Source organism: Dermacentor variabilis, chromosome 5 (assembly GCF_050947875.1).
Source record: "Dermacentor variabilis isolate Ectoservices chromosome 5, ASM5094787v1, whole genome shotgun sequence".
In the NCBI taxonomy this organism is placed as follows: Eukaryota; Metazoa; Arthropoda; class Arachnida; order Ixodida; family Ixodidae; genus Dermacentor; species Dermacentor variabilis.
Window position 1 is genome coordinate 83,481,613 of NC_134572.1, and position 16,886 is coordinate 83,498,498.

The 16,886-nt window shown below is 45.0% G+C and overlaps 1 protein-coding gene across 1 annotated transcript; it reads right to left on the reverse strand.

The window, feature by feature from the left end:
- Nucleotides 1-510: 510 nt before the first annotated feature.
- LOC142582899 (venom serine carboxypeptidase-like) lies at nt 511-14,126 on the reverse strand. Its single transcript, XM_075693009.1, has 5 exons — nt 13,874-14,126; nt 11,398-11,477; nt 8,094-8,266; nt 4,895-5,231; nt 511-2,837 (listed from the first exon to the last, which is right to left on the reverse strand). The coding sequence occupies exons 1-5, from the start codon at nt 13,945-13,947 to the stop codon at nt 2,017-2,019; spliced, it is 1,485 nt and encodes a 494-aa protein (XP_075549124.1). The 5' UTR covers nt 13,948-14,126; the 3' UTR covers nt 511-2,016.
- Between the last annotated feature and the right edge of the window lie 2,760 nt (nt 14,127-16,886).

A 16,886-nucleotide genomic window follows, 5' to 3' on the forward strand; every position in this document is an offset into this window, starting at 1 on the left:
ACACGGGCTGTTTCCTTGAAGTAATAGGTGATGCTAGCCACAATTATAGTCAGGTCCCACTGGTTGTTCTCCCTGGCTCGCTCGTATTTGATTAGCCAATCTTCAAAGTCCATGGTGCCCGTTCCGGAGATTGTTTCAGGGTCTCGGAGTTGGGTCAAGACAATCGGTGTTGTGATAGCCGAAGTCGAAGCAGAGGGTCTCTTAGTCTAGATGGGCGAATGGCCTACAATATGTCCACTGCGAGGTCCTGTGGTGGACTTGTGATGTACCCAGAAACTTCACCAAGATGTTACGGCGAGATCTACAGAAAAGGGAGTTTATTTACGCTATCTACAAGGAGGCTAAACGTGGCGTAGCAACAAGAAAGGTGGTGGACGACGACGACGACGACGACGATGATGATGATGATGATGATGATGATGATGATGATGATGATGATGACAACGACGACCTCCTACTATGGCTCATACCCACAATGGGGCGTTGGCCAAGAATTGTGTGTTGAAACTTTTACTTAATGTTTTGAAGTATTACATATTGGAGTAGAAAAAAGAAGACAATAAAACATACAAGAACAAAAAAGGAACATTCAAAACCTACTCGTTTAGTTGATTCTATATTACCGCAAACGGCATCAAACACGTAGACACCACTTCGTCCTCCCTCTTGTCCACTCTACCACTTCAGCATCTTCTTCTATATCCACAGGACGAGTGGCTCATAACAATATATGCGTTCTTCCCACTGTCAGTTGATGTATGCAATGCACGAAAACAAGGTCTCGTCTGGTGGGATACCGCCTTCAACCTCAATTTACTGGCAGAGGTGTTGTCCGGAAAACACTGATTGCTGTGAACTTCATGTAATCTTATGTCTGTAATAAATATTATTCGTTGTCTATTGTCTCTTTGTCGCGCCGATTACGAAATTCTTCTCAAGACGACGTTAAAAAAACTAGGAGCAGCTAGAGGCGTCAATTCTAGGCACCTGTTCATCAGCGAGTACCTAATACTCGCTGCTACCTTACGCTAAGAACATACACTGCCGAATATTCAGTGCCTCAGCGGTGACACTTACCTATTACAGTACTGCTTACTTGTGAGTGCCCATAATCGTTGTTTAGTGAGTACAATACGCGCGTGGTATTACTACCTATTCCTTTCTTTAATTTATCGCTCAAGCGAGGAAATTACACGAATCAGACGTTGCTTCCTACGCAGGAGCACAATCCCTGACCCTTTCTTATTTGTTCGACTTCTGCCTCCTTCTTTCCTACTTTTTCATATTTTCATATCGTTTCCGTAATCAGCAAAATAGGAAGCCGTCCTAGTAGTAGGACAATATACTTCAGTTTTAGCTAAAGTCCGTCCCCCTGGAAATGCAGACGTCTGTGAAAAAAGCAGTACATTAGGACTTCCGTGAAATTACATCTCTTATAGTTGAGTCAGATAGCAGGCAGATAAAATTATATTAATTTGATTTAGTAATTTTCAATCATTTGTAACTCAAATCTACGTTCGCATCACCGCAATCAGCGCAGCATTCCATAATCTCGATGATGTCTTTACTAGAAGTGATACCAAATACATAATGAAGGGGCTTGAGGGTCTATGAATGCAGCAGGGAAGCACTTCTTACGCAAAACGTGCATTTTTTTTATACATAAAGCTTCCCCAATTCTAACTGAAAGTGTTCGCTGCGAAGCGCTACGCCTGGTAAAGTACAAACTTAATCATGAGCAGAAACAGCTATACCTGGTCGCAAATGACATATCATGGCACCGTTTAGTAGATTTTCATTGCATGTCGGTTTATATTATCATAGTACGATCCTACTGCGCTGTGGCACAATTTACGCACAAGGACTGACAGAAATATTGGTGCCTACACGTTCACGAAAGAAGCAAAGCGCTTCATGCTAATTTGTTTTCTGATATAATCTTCTTACATCTTTCTCTTACGCGAATTCTGCCACCCCGCATCGCCGAACAAATCGCAAGCCGGACAAGTGTGTCGTCTACGCAGAAGAGCTAGCCTGTCCGGAGAAAGGCGGCTCGTTATCGACGAAGGCTGTGATGAGCTCGAACATAGCCTCGGGCTGGTCATAAGGCAGCACGTGTCCGCCGTTGCGCACCACGACGAAGTTGAGGTTCTCGACGGTCTTCTTGTAGCCGTACAGACGCTGGCCGTCGGCACTCCGCCAAATGTGGCGGGGTTCGCGAGACCATCGATCCGCGTGCGACCAGGCCACGTTGGCGAGGAATTTCTCCGTGTGCGTGGTGGGCACGCAAATGTCCAAGGGACCGCTGTACACCAGTACCTTGTAGCCGCTCTCCAGAACTAGGGTGAACTGCGGCACGGCTGAGCGCATGATGTCGCGGATGAAGTGGGCGGTCACTAGATCGCGGCTCGTGCTGAATCCTTGCTGACCCACGTGCAGGGCTCGCCGGATCTCGGGCTTCTGGACGAAAGCCTTGTAAGTCTTGCTGTCTTCGGGCTCCTTGTCGATCAGGTAGTTGTAGTAGTATTCAAAGCCGGTGACGTTCTTGAAGAAACTGTTATGCGTCATCAGACCAAAGAACAGACTGTCCATTATATAACCGCTCTCGACAGTTCGACCTGCGCGGAGGAGATCGACCGCTTCCTTGGCGACTCGCATCATGTGGTCGGCGGCCCCACGGTCGATGAGGCCGATCCCGTAGATGAAACTGCCAAAGTCAACCATATTTACGGGGTCCGTCAGACCGTTGCCGTAGGCGATGCCACGGAAATTAATCTTGACCCGCATCGAGTCCGCGTTCTCATGTAGCGTGGCGCCCACAGTCGGCACGTACTTCCCTGCACGTCAGAAAAAAAGAAGAAGAAAGAAGAAAGGAGGATGAGAAGTGTGGGGTGCGTATGATTGCACTTTATGAAACAGCAAAGTAGTAACCGTTGCAAAAGCAACGAGTAGCATGGGAATCGGAACATCTAAGAACGTATGTTAGGACCTCAGTACCTTTCTCGACCGTCGATGTAATCAAACGCATACATCTTCCCATCTGAATCTTAAGTTACAAATTGACGTACCTTCTGCGGCTTGAAGCCAGCGTGCCTCACTTGGTTGTACAGCTATACTATAGCAGAGTGAAGAACCGACACGGACAAGATATGGTGATACAGTCACTTTCGTTCAACTCAAGATCCACTATTGGCGGTGTTACGTGAAGTTATCAGACTATCCGACTCGCTCAGTTCTCTATTCTTGTAGCTCTACATCGGCTTGATCATGGTAACTCGCCCTTAAATATAATCGACAGCGTATTACATACGAAAGGATAAACTTGTAACTAGAAACAAGTATTTGTAGTATGAAATACAGTACGTGCTCTCAGCACACGCTTAACGCGAGATATCTGGTTTTTGCACACAACACTGAGGCGTTCGGTCAAAAGACAATAGCAAAAACCAACCTAATAAGGATAAGATCAATGAAAATGTGTTATAATAAAGAGAACAACACTTAGGATAACTATTGGTAACTACCTTATAACAAGGCGTACGTTCGGTTATCGTGTGTTCCGGCGATTTTTTTTTCCTCCTTCATTCCAACCGGCTACAAGGTATCGTCACGGGGGGTGCTCGACGCCGGTAACCACAGAATACAAAGGTGCGACGAGCCAGATGTTTATTAAGACGAATTTGTACTTCGCATTACAAAAAAGCAACTAGCACGATAACAGCAACAGTGGGGAGCGCGGGCGTTGGTCGACGAACATGGATACAACACTCATGCATGTTCAGTATTTAAAGGCGGCCAAGGAACATGCCAATATTATCGTCAGATATCCCGCGCGTTACGCTGCTTGATAGAATGGGCCCTTCTCAAGTATACGAAGCTGGTGTAGGGGTAGGCATGTGCGAGTTGTTTAGGCGCGATAACCATTCGTCAACGAGAATCAGACCTACAAAACCTGGTAGCCACGTGCTAGTATACTGGTTTAGAGTCTGTTGCTCAGCGATGGTGGCGACCTGGAATCAAATAATTGGAGTGTTTCGTAAATCAAAATTCGGAAAATTCAAATGCTGAGATTGTGAAAAAGAAACCTCTTCGTGAAACTGGTTAACTATGCCACCTAAAAATTGTACAAATCTAACCGTTCTCCAAATGACGCGTAAAAGATACCAACATTGATTCTTCGCAACTAGCGGCTTGTGTTGAAAGGCTGCGCTCGCTTTTGTGGGTGTTCGTTAGCAATATCTAGTAAAGGTGAATCGATTTTGCGGAAATGCCTGTAGGCTCAATGAACCAAACACATGTGCACGAGAGAACGAAGGAGTTGAATGAAAACTTAACGATAACAGCTGTGCAAGCCACCGCAACTATCGTAAAAATGCAGTGGTACTATTATACATAATATTTATAAAGGCACCAAATCGGATACAATTGAAAAAAATAAAAAGCAATGAAGAAACATGCTCGCAACTTCCCCTCGAAGGTTATCAAAGGTGCCGCTCGAAGGCCTGCTCTTCAGAGAGCTGGTAGCAAGGAGGTTGCGAGAAAAGAAGTAGCGAAGGGTGAAAAGAACAGAAGATGAATCACGAAAATTGCAGCGGAAATGCGGCAAACACTAAATATTGTAGAGCAAGAGAAATAAATTGACGAAGTTCATTCTTCTACACTAAATTAAATTGAAAAGCAAGGAGAGAGAGAGAGAGATGAAAGGGTAAATACAGGGAGGTTAGCCAGAAGAGAAAATCTGGTTTGCTACATTATGCTGGGGAGAGGGGGGATGAGAATATACAGGCATAGGAAAGTAGGGATACAGAAAGGGAGCACATAGCACACGATCACATCGAAAATCAGTGACGCGAACAGCGTAAGAGAATGTTACGTTATTAGAAACAGCGCTTACCGGCGTAGGATTCTCCCGCAATGTAGAATTCGTTTTTGGCCAGCTCGCCGAACAGCGTGAAGAACTGCTGCAAGAACTCGAACATGTCGCGGCCAACATCGGTCTGGTTACGGGCGTAGCCAGCGTCGTTCTCGGTGTAGCTGAACCCCGTTCCCACGGGTTGGTCCACATAAAGCATCGAGTAGCGCTGCGCCCAGGTGAGCTCGCGAAACGCGGCCTCGCCGCCGTCCTCCTCCGACACATAGTAAGGACCGTGCTCATTGAAGAAACCCAGAAGCGAGGACGTACCGGGCCCACCTTGCATCCACAGTATCACAGGGTCATTCTGCGGATCCCTCTGAGAACGGATATAAGAACATATAATAACATATATAATAGCATATAATAATATACAATTATGTGTAATAACATATAAGAACATATATATAAGAACATGTGCTCATTACGAACGTGATTTTGGCGGCGGTTGTTAAAATATAGATGGCAACATTTTTCTCTTACACGTCTCCTTTTCGCCTGCTCTCCATTTTCTTTCGCCGTTACGAAATTGAACGCGAACGTATTAAGTTCAGGTCGTGCAGGGGTACTGACCAATTATCTTTAAGTGCGGAGCACTTTAGGGACAGGTAATACGAGATATCTGCACTTCAGTTGTGGAGGAAGACGATTTTTCTTTTTTGCACGCAAATGTAGTCAATGGCACTGCATTATTTCGCTCGTGCCATCCACGGTATAGAAGGTACGGCCTCCGAGGCGGATAATCCCCTACAAATCGAGCGCTCATATTACCACCCTGTTCTTAGTTTATCCTTCACAGTGGATTTGTGCCACTACACAAAGAATCATCATCATTATTATATTCTATCTGGGTCTTGAAAACGACTAACAGAGGCGGAAACGCGAGCACTCTTGAACGCAGAAACTACTGACAGGGCGCAGACGTACGGCACATGCCATGCAGAGGACAACGATTTCATTGGAAAATGATTTAACCTTTGAGATAGTAATCCCCGACGGAGCCTCCAAAAACGCTCTCGAATGCTATTTCGTGGTCGCAAGTCTGTGTGTGCATTACCAATGACGCCCATCGACCGCTGCAGGCTATTCTAAATATATTCACACGTTAACAAAACAGCCTCAACGCCGGCGACCTAAACACTGTTTCAGAAGAGCACACTCATTCGCAAACATGGTGTGTGGAAACTCTACATTTCAAGTTTATTTTGGAATACCGCGCTGCCGACACATCGGGCAAGTGGGTGACTGGACGTTGTCCTTCTTATCAATGACGTAATCGAAAAGTGTGACTGTTTCACCGAACTTATAGCAACTTATTACACTGACCGCAGTGTTCACCTCATGATGTCGCAACACTTAGAAAACGAAAAATAAGTATGCTTTCATAACGTTGGGCCAATGCTATTTGTTGATAACTTGGGCCACCATTGTGTATAAAAGTACCATATAAACTGCTGTCATTTTATCTTCAGTGAAGAAAGATGACACTGTTCCATTAAATTCGTTCATAGCCGAAACAATCGCTGAAGTCTGCAGGTATATTTTTATATACTAACGGTAGATGACATTGGTATGCTTCTTTTACACTCAGAGATCTGTGTCAGTCTGGTAATTATACACACGATAAAAGAGGAACGCTGAGTCATCGCGAATAACGTGGAGAAGGAGGAGAGGAGGAGGAGGAGGAGGAGGAGGTGGAGGGAATAGGAGGAGGAAAAGAAAGGAAGGAAAGGTAGGGAGGTCAGCTAGATGCGCGTCCTGTTTGCTACCCTGCACTGGGGAAATAAGTTAAGGGGCATGAAAAGAAAGAAATGAGAGGGAAGGAAGAAGGTACTATCGATGCGAACATGTGCGGTTGTCTATCACTTCACGTGTACAGTCGGTCAGTGAGGCCAGTCGAGTTCATGAACCTCAGCAATGCCCGCGTCGCTTTCTAAGACTAAGACGCCTGGGGCAATTGTTCAAGAATCTTTGTTTCTGAAAATAGCTTGCTTTCTAATCGGTTTAACACTCCGAAGAACGTCGCGTTCTATGTCTTAAACATAACAAAATACACAACACATGTTCGAACGCCTCTTCACAGTGGCACGAGTCACATATAGGTGTGTCGGACGTTCCAATAAATACGCAAGCTTTCGTAAAAGCGATCCCCAACCAGAGGCGGCACAGTAAAGTTGCATCATGGGGGAGAAGTGCGAGAAATCTGCAGCTTCAACCCGAGATAAAGCCGGTGGACCTAACAGTTCGCGGCAATGTCGGTGCTCCACGAAGTTTAAGCCTAGCGGCTATTTCAGTGTTCTTAGGGAGTAATGCACACTTCAGCAAAAACTGAACGCTTATTTTCTTTTTCTTTTCTTCTTTTTTTGTCATCGCGTAGTGTACCCGCGGGGCCGCTCTCTCCAGTGGCATACCTCGCTGTGAATACACTTTTGTGAAAGTATCTGCTTTGAAAGCTTTCACCAAGGTTCGTGTGGTCTCCGCTGTCCTGCCATAGGATTAAGAATATAATGCTGCTGTGTTTACTAACAACATCCTATCCTCCCAAACTCTTTCATCATCCCCGTCTATCCATCTTTCGTAGCCTTTTCCCCCTCCTTCAGTACAAAGCAGCAGGTCAAATTATAAACACTCGGGCCAATCTCTCTGCGCTTCTCTAAATAAATTATTCTTTCTTTCTCTCTGTCTTATGTCCTACTAGAGCTGATAGCGTTAATACGAAGAGGCTTCCGTGCGACATATTACGAGGAGTATTTTTTCATCCGTGCACACAACTAATGTTCCTCGATGAATCAAGGAAGAGAGTGCTGGGCTCGCTGGTGGGAATGTAATATTTGTAAAAACAGAGCAACAGGGACAAGACGTGGACAAAAAAGAAACTAGAATACAAATACAAAAGATGGTTTCGTCATCGCCTTCTCATATTTTTTTTCGTGTATATTTTTCCGAGAAAAGGGGGGGGGGGAGGTGTTGGTTCCTTGATTGAAAGCGAATAGTGCCTAAGAGCGTCTCGCGCTTCCTGCTCGAATCTCTGCATGAGAATGAATGGGCAAAAATGGCGTGACTGGTCTTCGTGCCCCGGAAGTAAACGCTCCAGGCGGAGAAACTTATGGTACAAATTACCATTCTTTAGCCCCGCCTAAAAAAAAAACCTTATTGCCACAATAAATTTACTTCGACTCACCAGTGAAGGAACGAACCAGAAGAATAGATTGCTATTGTACTGTGGATTGACGGTGATGTAGCCCGCATAACTGGGTACCTCGTGATCAGCCCCGATGGGGCCGACCTTGCTTGATGACCTGGCCTGGTTCAGTTTGCCAGCATCGATGAGAGGTGTTAAGTACAGGGGCTCTCCTGCAAATAAATGGACAAAGCACATTTGCACTCCGAAAAACTGGACCACCACTTTTGTATTTATCGTATTTTGTTGAGTTGATAGCTCCGCTACCATATCTGTTTTTAAAGAAGTGCTCCTTCACACCATAGAGTTTTATACACACGTCACCAAAGGAGAATCCCACGCTGCATCATTTAGCAATCATGAGTGTTATGGTATACATTGATTTCTGCGCAGTCTTGCGTGGTTCTGTGGAGAGAATTTCTTCCAGCTGCTCGTATTGTTCTTTGTGACGCAGTTGCATTGTGGGCTAGCGTGGCCACGTTTCCAGAAAGCGCTGTAGTGTTTAACGTTTCCAGTTGTTTCATTGCGTAATTACCTGCACGTAGGCACGCTGTGACAGCTTCACCCTTGTGTGCCTAAATCTGGATAATGTTTAGTAAGCAATATTCATCGTGCGCGCTGATTATTATTTTCTTATTCTGGATAAAGCCCTTGTTCGTAAGGTCCTGAAAACCGTGGAAGTGTATAAGTTAGAAGCTAAATTAGAATATGTGTAACCATACATCAATATTTAGATTACAAATTTATTTTAGTGAGGTCAATGTGAGAATTCACAAGATCATTTAAAAGCTGAAAGACAAAGTCTAGGCAAAATTCATGTATTTCATATCATTTTTAAGCTTACCAAACCGTCACATTGGTGGGTGTATGTGGACAGTACTTAGTGCTAGAATTCCCACTACTTATGGTTGTATCGATGTTAGTAACAAACAGCAACAAACCTACGTTGTACTTGGAGTCACCGTGACCACCGTCACTAAGAAATACCGCTGGCAATAACTTGTATTTCAAATACCTGGAAGCTATAGAACATTCACCAGCTTCAAGCCACCGCTCAGATGTTTGTTCTCTTACCTGTTTTCTAATATTTGTCTTCTAGTAGTGCCATTTACTGCGTCGCATTATCTTGTATTGTCTAAATAAGGTTCATTCTGATGCGGCTCGGACTTCAGTGCGACATGATATACCACAGCAACCTGATGTCTATGCTGCAAAATCTGACAAGGTACGATACCTTGGTCCGATACCAATGCTCCAGTGGAAATCCGCGTAAGTGTAGGCTATCAATGAACAGTAGTACCAACAAATCTTTTGTTCCGAGTTATGTGTGTCACATGACTCGGAACAGCTTACTCAGAAAGCAAAGAAAATGTCATCTATCGCATTGTCTATTTTGGTCCCACAAATACATTTGTCTAAGCAAAGCGCTGCCCTCCTCTCAACCACCCCTATAGCCTTACAAAAGTACACCAAGAACAGACAAATTTGATGCATATACACTTCGCGCTGGCAATGATAATTACTTCTTGTCATTTTGACATTGCGTTGAGCTTCGACAAAATTTGCTGGTGTGACTGATATTACTATTGCAAGAACAAATGCGGACTCCTGAGTTTCAGCTTGGTTGTCGTCTTTACGCTCGATCACATTACTTCAGGTTTGTCGAAATTATAACTTTAATTAAGATTATTACAAACCAGAACTGTTCATAACATGATCAAATTTAACGCTAGAAAAAGTTACACAGTACAATCAATAAACGCACAGCGTGGAAGTTTGGACTTGTTGTGATTAATTGGAAAAAGGACACAGCGCAAAAAAGACAAGGACACGAGAGAGCGACGCGCACACAGCGCTGCGTGCGTGTCGCTCTCTTGTGTCCTTGTCTTTTTTGCGCTGTGTCCTTTTTCTAATAAACGCAATAGATTTTTTATAATGTTTGCTTTTATCGAACACTAAACAAGGTTAGATTCCTAACGTTGCATACCGCTAGAAGCAGCGCGAAACAGGTATTTAATTTCGTTGGCTTTATGCCATTTTAATGTAGCTCTCACCATCCAGTGGCTTTGGCCACATGCAAGCCTTCAAATTTTAACATTTTATTTTAGCACTATAATATTTTCAGTTCCTCTACACTGCGGAAGTCATGTTAGTTTTCCATTGCTTTGTTCAGAGAATCTGAGTTCTGAGTTGATGAAAATTCTCGCCTTAGGTGATCATGATTAAATGTAAATTGACACAACAAATGTATGATTGACTTAAGTTAACCGTACATAGGCAGAAATACACGAGAAAGTGAACGGAGAACAGCCGTCGCCGTAGCTCAATTTGTGGAGCATCGCATACCTAATGCGGAAGGTGTGAGTCGCGTTCCGATCGGTGGCAAGTTATTTTTTTCGTTCGGTTTCATATCATTCTACTTCTACGCTTTAATAAAAAAAACCACAAGCTATTTACTCTATGATTTTCATGCCTTGAAATTGTCTGCTTTATGCGGTTGACCTGCCGTGGTGTCCTGATTTGGCTTTGCGCTGCTAAGCACCAGATCAATTCCTAGTCGCGGCAGCTGCATTTCGATGGGGTCTAAATGAAAAGAAAAAAGAAAAAAAAAACAGAAAAAGCACCCGTGTTTCGCACATTCGGCGCCCGTTAAAGAACCCCAGATGGTCCAAGTTAATCCGGAGTCTCTCACTGCGACGTGCCTCGTAACAAGGTTGCGGCTCTGGCTCGTGAAACTCCAGAATTTAATTAATAATTTATGTTCTTATAAAAACTGACTCCCTTGCCTCCCCTTCTTGTTCCAGGGCACTCAAGAATTTTCGAGAAAGTTGTCGGTGAAATGTCATATTGTGTAACAGCACTTAGTTTTGCATATCGACGTCAAGCAGCAACTGTTCGATTGCTTGAGTATGAGTGCACAAGGAAATACTTTCCATCACGTAACTTCAATAAATGTCTCTTCTTAAATCTGCCTTTTGACTTTATTGCTCTTTCACCTTTTCTTGTAAACCGCGGACGTTTTGGTGCACCAGAAATAGTAGATATTAAATTTTGTGAGCCATTGCTCTTAAGACGAACTTCTCACAATGTAAAAAAATATTGACAATCCCTTAATTCGTCTTAACGGAGTCTACCGTACACATCAAAGTGAAGTCGTCAAATGCTTTCATAAATAAACAAAACTAGTTAAATTGCTAAACAGCGTTCTTTAATGAAAAGCGATGCAGCAGGCGTTAAATTACTGTAGCGTTCTTTTTTTTCTGAGCAGACGTCTATTTGCAACAACCGTGACATCGGTGTCTACCAGTATTTGCTGTACCATCCAGGTCACCATTGCTGCCACTGGCCTCATTGTCCGTCGTGACCTCCTCCACCGTCTGGTCTCTGTAACATCACACACAAAAAAAATTATTTTATCTACACGGTCAGTGAATTTGAGCACGTCATATCATCTTTAGACATACTGTTCCCACGTGTTCATATGCACAACAGTGTTTGGTTCATCGTATTTTTTTTTTTCCAGTGCCGTGAATGACGATGTTTGCGAGAAGAATTTTTATTCGCAAATAAATTGCTTAACTCTGGAGCTGGCTTTAAAAGCAAGAATAGAGTGAAGGATTAAATGAACGGGGCAGGTGCAGATAAACCGAGCCAGTTTTAATGTACGAAAAAAATACCTACACAAACCATCAAAGATCATTGTATATGTAAGCGAAGCTTTGCTTCTCGTCTTTTTCCTAAAGCAGCATCCCGTGATGCGTTACTCTTCACGGGTCAACGGGCCGTCGTTCCAACGTGTGCAGTCTTAAGAAAGTGAACTGAGAACAGCCGTCGCCGTAGCTCAATTTGTGGAGCATCGCACACCTAATGCGGAAGGTGTGAGTCGGGTTCCGATCGGTGACAAGTTATTTTTTTCGTTCGGGAGCGTTTGGGAGCCATCTTTGTCTCGTTCTTGTCGTTTACGGCAGTGCAGGGCCATACTGGAACGCGCGAACGGCCGTGAGTAAATGCCGTCGACCGAGTACAGGTATCCACTACACAGCAGTGTGGTGGACACCGGTCTCCCCTCCACAACATCCCGTCCTCAGTACCACACCTCCTTTCCGCCACTCACGCGCAAGCATACCTCCTCTCCGCATTTCCCCAGCTCCTCATTTCTGAACTCCGCAATACTCATATCCGCATCACCTTCGCTCCACACTTGAAACTTCCGCGTTCCTTTTCCTTGTATTTCTTCTCTCTGCACTCCCCTCTCCAAATTTCACACTTCTGCACTGCTGTCCACATTCGCCATCTCCATATTCCCCATCTCCACGTTGCTCCTCAACACGTTCCTCTTCTCCGCATTTGTCCTTTTCACATTCTACCTCTCTGCATTACTCTCTGAGCATAATCTGAGGTTAGGAAGCTCCACGTGTAGCATTTTGGCACGGTGAAGATTGTAATAAGGGCAACCACAGTCTGTTCATTTTTATTTTCCCGACATTATGTTTCACGCCTCTTACACTAGCCACAGTCGATAATAGAAATAGTAAGAAAACCTACATTACTTCTTTTTGTTCGTGTCTGGCTTTCTAGTGACAAGGCGACAGAGGCGCTGCTGGCAACAGAGTTCCGCACGTGGAAAAATATACCGCGTGTCGCAGCTAACGTTATCGAAGCTGTTCAACGAATAAAACGATAGAAAAATATGGTGCAATATGCAAATATGGAGCTTACGGTGTCCGGTCGTCAGAACACCGTAGATTATAAAGTCGCATTTTGTGCCATGTTTTTTTAAATCTTTTTGGTGTTGTTGTCGTTGTTGTTATTGTTGTTGTGAAACAGCTTGACTAACGTTAGTGGGGCACCTTATACAGAGGAATATGAGTTCATAAGATGGTGCACAGTCAAAAAGTCATCATGGTCGCGACGTTAACGAGGCGCCATGGCACAAAACCGGAAACTGCGTCCGACTGATTCGTTCGTATTTAACGCGCTTTTTTTTTCATGGATTTTTTGTTTATGACGTTGAACAGAGCTGAAGAATTGCGTAATTACATAATAAATGTTTTATAGGTGAGTTTGCCATGGGTGTAATTTAGCGAAATATTTTCGAAGCATTTAGAATGCATTTTTTTTCTTTTTCGCTATTTGTCAAACGAGCAGTTCATGTTTCTAGTAACGTTTACATTTCCTGTGAGCCTCTCTAGCCTGTGTCTCACTTTATTAAATTATCATTTCATGGAGAAACGCGCAGTGTTGTCGTTCTGACACGCCCAACCGCGGTGCAATGAAACCGCATCGTTAACCTGTGCACCGCATATGTGGGATGGAAATAAAATGCAGTGTCGTGCTAAATCACATCAGCCACGTGTACTTCTTTAAAAGGCGTTTCTTTTTCTCGCTGTTTGCTTTGTCATGTGTTGTCAAAGCAAAAGTTCCAATGACAAAAGGTTTCGAAGCAGCTTTCACACAGATAAGGAGAAGATGGGAAAGGGAGAAAAATTGCCCAGATAAAATACCGGTTTCTGAAAAGGCATGGAAGCAAGGTTTACAGATTGAGAGATGAATTGAAAACGACAGATTGTGAGCATGCGCGCACCCTGGATGTAAGACTTCAAAAAGCCAGCGTGTTTTTCTACTAGACGCAGTTGTAAGTTCAACGCCGTGTGTGTCCCATCCTCAATTCTGTGGTCCGATGTAATTCTTCAGCGCTGTTTTTAAACATTACGGAACAACCGCTACTACTGGTCTTGCATGACACTTCGAAGGAACGCTCATTAAAAAAAATTACTTACTCATCGTCGCTCCGCACTCCGACATTGAGCAGGGAACTTGAGCAAAGAAGTAGGAGCACGGTGGACAGTTGCATCTCGATGCGAACGTCAAGGCTTCCAGTCCCAATGTGTACTCATGTGAGTCTGCGAGCGACTGTTTGGTAAACTTCAACGCTTGATGTTTTGCGTGTGATAGCCGCACAGGAAAACGAAAACAAAGAAGATGGGCTCAGCAGGGCTCGAACTAATTACCTGCTGCGGCGATGCCCTGTAGAATGTAACTTAATTTTTGCCTTTTTATTTTTTAGTGTCGAGAGGTTGACTGACAGGACCCATATGCGACTGCCGGTCCAGGCCGGCGTTGTCCTGCACGAGAGTGCAATGTCACCTAAGTAGAAATGAGGTTAAAATGGAGCGAGTGAGATACGTACACATGTCCTGCTATCAGATGCTGCGATAGACGGAGAAATTCACTCACAGGAACGAGCGATCACCACTGCACTCGCAGTTCTTTGATGGAAAGGGGCTTTCTATTTGGAGAGAAGCAGGGAGAGAGAAAATAAAAATCTGGCGTGCGTTTACACTCGATTGGAAGCCTTATCATTGTACACCTGTCACTCTTCGATCAAGGCCCGACATGTTGATTGCGGTGTCAACGAGATACGGCATAATTTATGAATCTTTGTAATTCTTAGTTCAGTGTAATGGTAAACCGTGGCGCGCAGACACACAGACAGAAAAAGACCCTACCTGTAGTGTAGTGCAAGTGTGTCGTCTCTCTATGTGTCTCACCATATTCAACAGGTGGTTTTAGATAGCCCTCCCACACTCTAGTCAGGGACTTGTTTGTCACGTCCGAGCGTTCGCACTTGGCCCAGCGCGCTCTGGGGTGCTCTGAGGCGCTCTGACGTATAACGTCCGACCGCCTATATTGGGAACCGCTTGGGTACAAGCTACCCAAACATGCGCCCCTGCACCGCCATGCGTACATTTGACAGCTATCTAGCTCCTTTCGCGAACTTTCTTCTTATGCATGTGCCCCTTGTGCATAGAGGTCCACACATGCCCGAAAAAATCCAGTTTTGTGTATTCGTTCACGCTCCCCAACGTGATGTACCCCACCCTTTACCAACCTCTTTGTCATTTCTGTACAGAGAGAGATTATACCATACCACCAGGGGTGTAGCCAGGAGGGGGGGAGGGGTGCTTATGGGTCTTCAGCACGCCCCCTCTAGAATTTTCTTTTCTTTTTTTTGCTGTCATGCACCGCCGACCAAAACAACCAACAGCGCCGGAAATCATTCTGGATTTTGTCTAGAATGTCCTTTTCACGCTCGGAAAGACATTTCAGTGCGAACATTGCGAACTCGGGCTGGATTTCGCAGCAACGTCGTCGCAAAACGCAAGGAGCCCCTTTCCGAGCACAAAGTTTCAAGGCCGTTTTGATGGCGAGCGGGCTCGTCGCGGCACCTCGCGGAGGCCGCGGAATCTACTGAGCGCATGGTTTTCAATTCCGCAACTTTATAGGTATAAAGTTCTTATAAAGTTTTGATGCGAATGATGCGCTGACATTACAAAAGCCGTGCTTTAGATTTTCAATTTCGGAACTTTGTGGGTTTAATGTTGTTATGAACATTTGACGCCAAAGGTGCATTGCGTTTTCCGAAGTCGTACATCGCAGGATACAACGAGGCAAGCCAAATCAACACTCTATGAGACAAGCTGACAAAGCACGCAGCGAGGTCCGATGATACGAAGTGTTTTGGTGGTTCATTTGTGCCGTCATGGCACAGAAAAGAATATCAACATTTTTGTCACCTGCGCCAAAGCATCATTGTCAAGACACTAAGGCCAGCAAAGGTAACTACGTTTTATTTATTTTAAAGCAAAGCTTTCTCTGCCTCTTTATTCAACTTTCCGCTGCTGCTGCTGCTGCTGCTGCTGCTGCTGTTGCTGCTGCTGCTGTGGCCTTGCACGCCGCTAACGCCGGCCCCGTCGGGACGTTGTTGAGACGTAGCCATGTCACATAAACATAAAAGGCATGCGCTGACAGTGTTTTCTTTCATGACATTTATTGATGAGCTGTCATTCTCAAAATCCGAGGAATACCTTGGTAAATAATGTAGGTCAAGGTATGTGCCACGTGGAGGGCCTGTGCGGTTGTGGTTCAGAATGATTATTCGCCAAAGGACGCCGGCGGCGTAGAACCCGAATTTTCTGCGACGCGGCGCTCTTAACGCTATCGCGTTAGTACATGACAGGAGTTGGACCAAAGGGAAACACAACCCGAGAAGCTCGTGTCAACAGTTACGCCGCTTTGCATGTGCACAATGCCGTCTGGTCGCTGTAACTAGAGTTGTGACTTCGGGGTGAAGGACGAAAGACGTTCCGTAGACGAAGAAGAAACGAAAAGCTTTATACAATATTAACAGGTAGTGGATGATAGCGTACAGGTAGCAGTAGGAGCTCATCAGACCGACTGGGTGGCTACAAGCGACTCTCTGTCTTCACAATGGGCAGGTCCGCCCTTAAATCCCTTCGGCGACCACTCGTCGGCAGGAACCGGGTGGGGCAGGGTGATGACCTCGCCCGCGTCGAATTCTTGATTCGTCTCGTTGATGACTGGGCGCCGCGGAGATGGCTTGGCGCTTCTTGAAGTCGCCGCCTCCCATGTCGAATTCTTGATTCGTCGTGGAGAAGTGGGGGCTTTCGTCGCCACATGGTCGCCACATGGTGCTCGTACTATGGCACAACACTAGGCGTGATCCCCCACAAATGCAGTGCGCGAGCTGCCGCGCTTGTCTCCATGCTCACCCGCAACAGCACGACAGTAGAGGAAGGAGACGAGGAGTAAGTTAGCTATTAGGATTCTGTGATCTGTGAATATGTGATTGCGCAACATGTTTATTTCCCTTCTTTGACGCATTATATACAATGACTTTTTTCTTACATACGTATATCTATTGGAGACTTATAGACCGTTTCATCGGGCGAGGAGGATAGGGCGCGCGGAGGGCCTTTCCTCCTCTCTGGC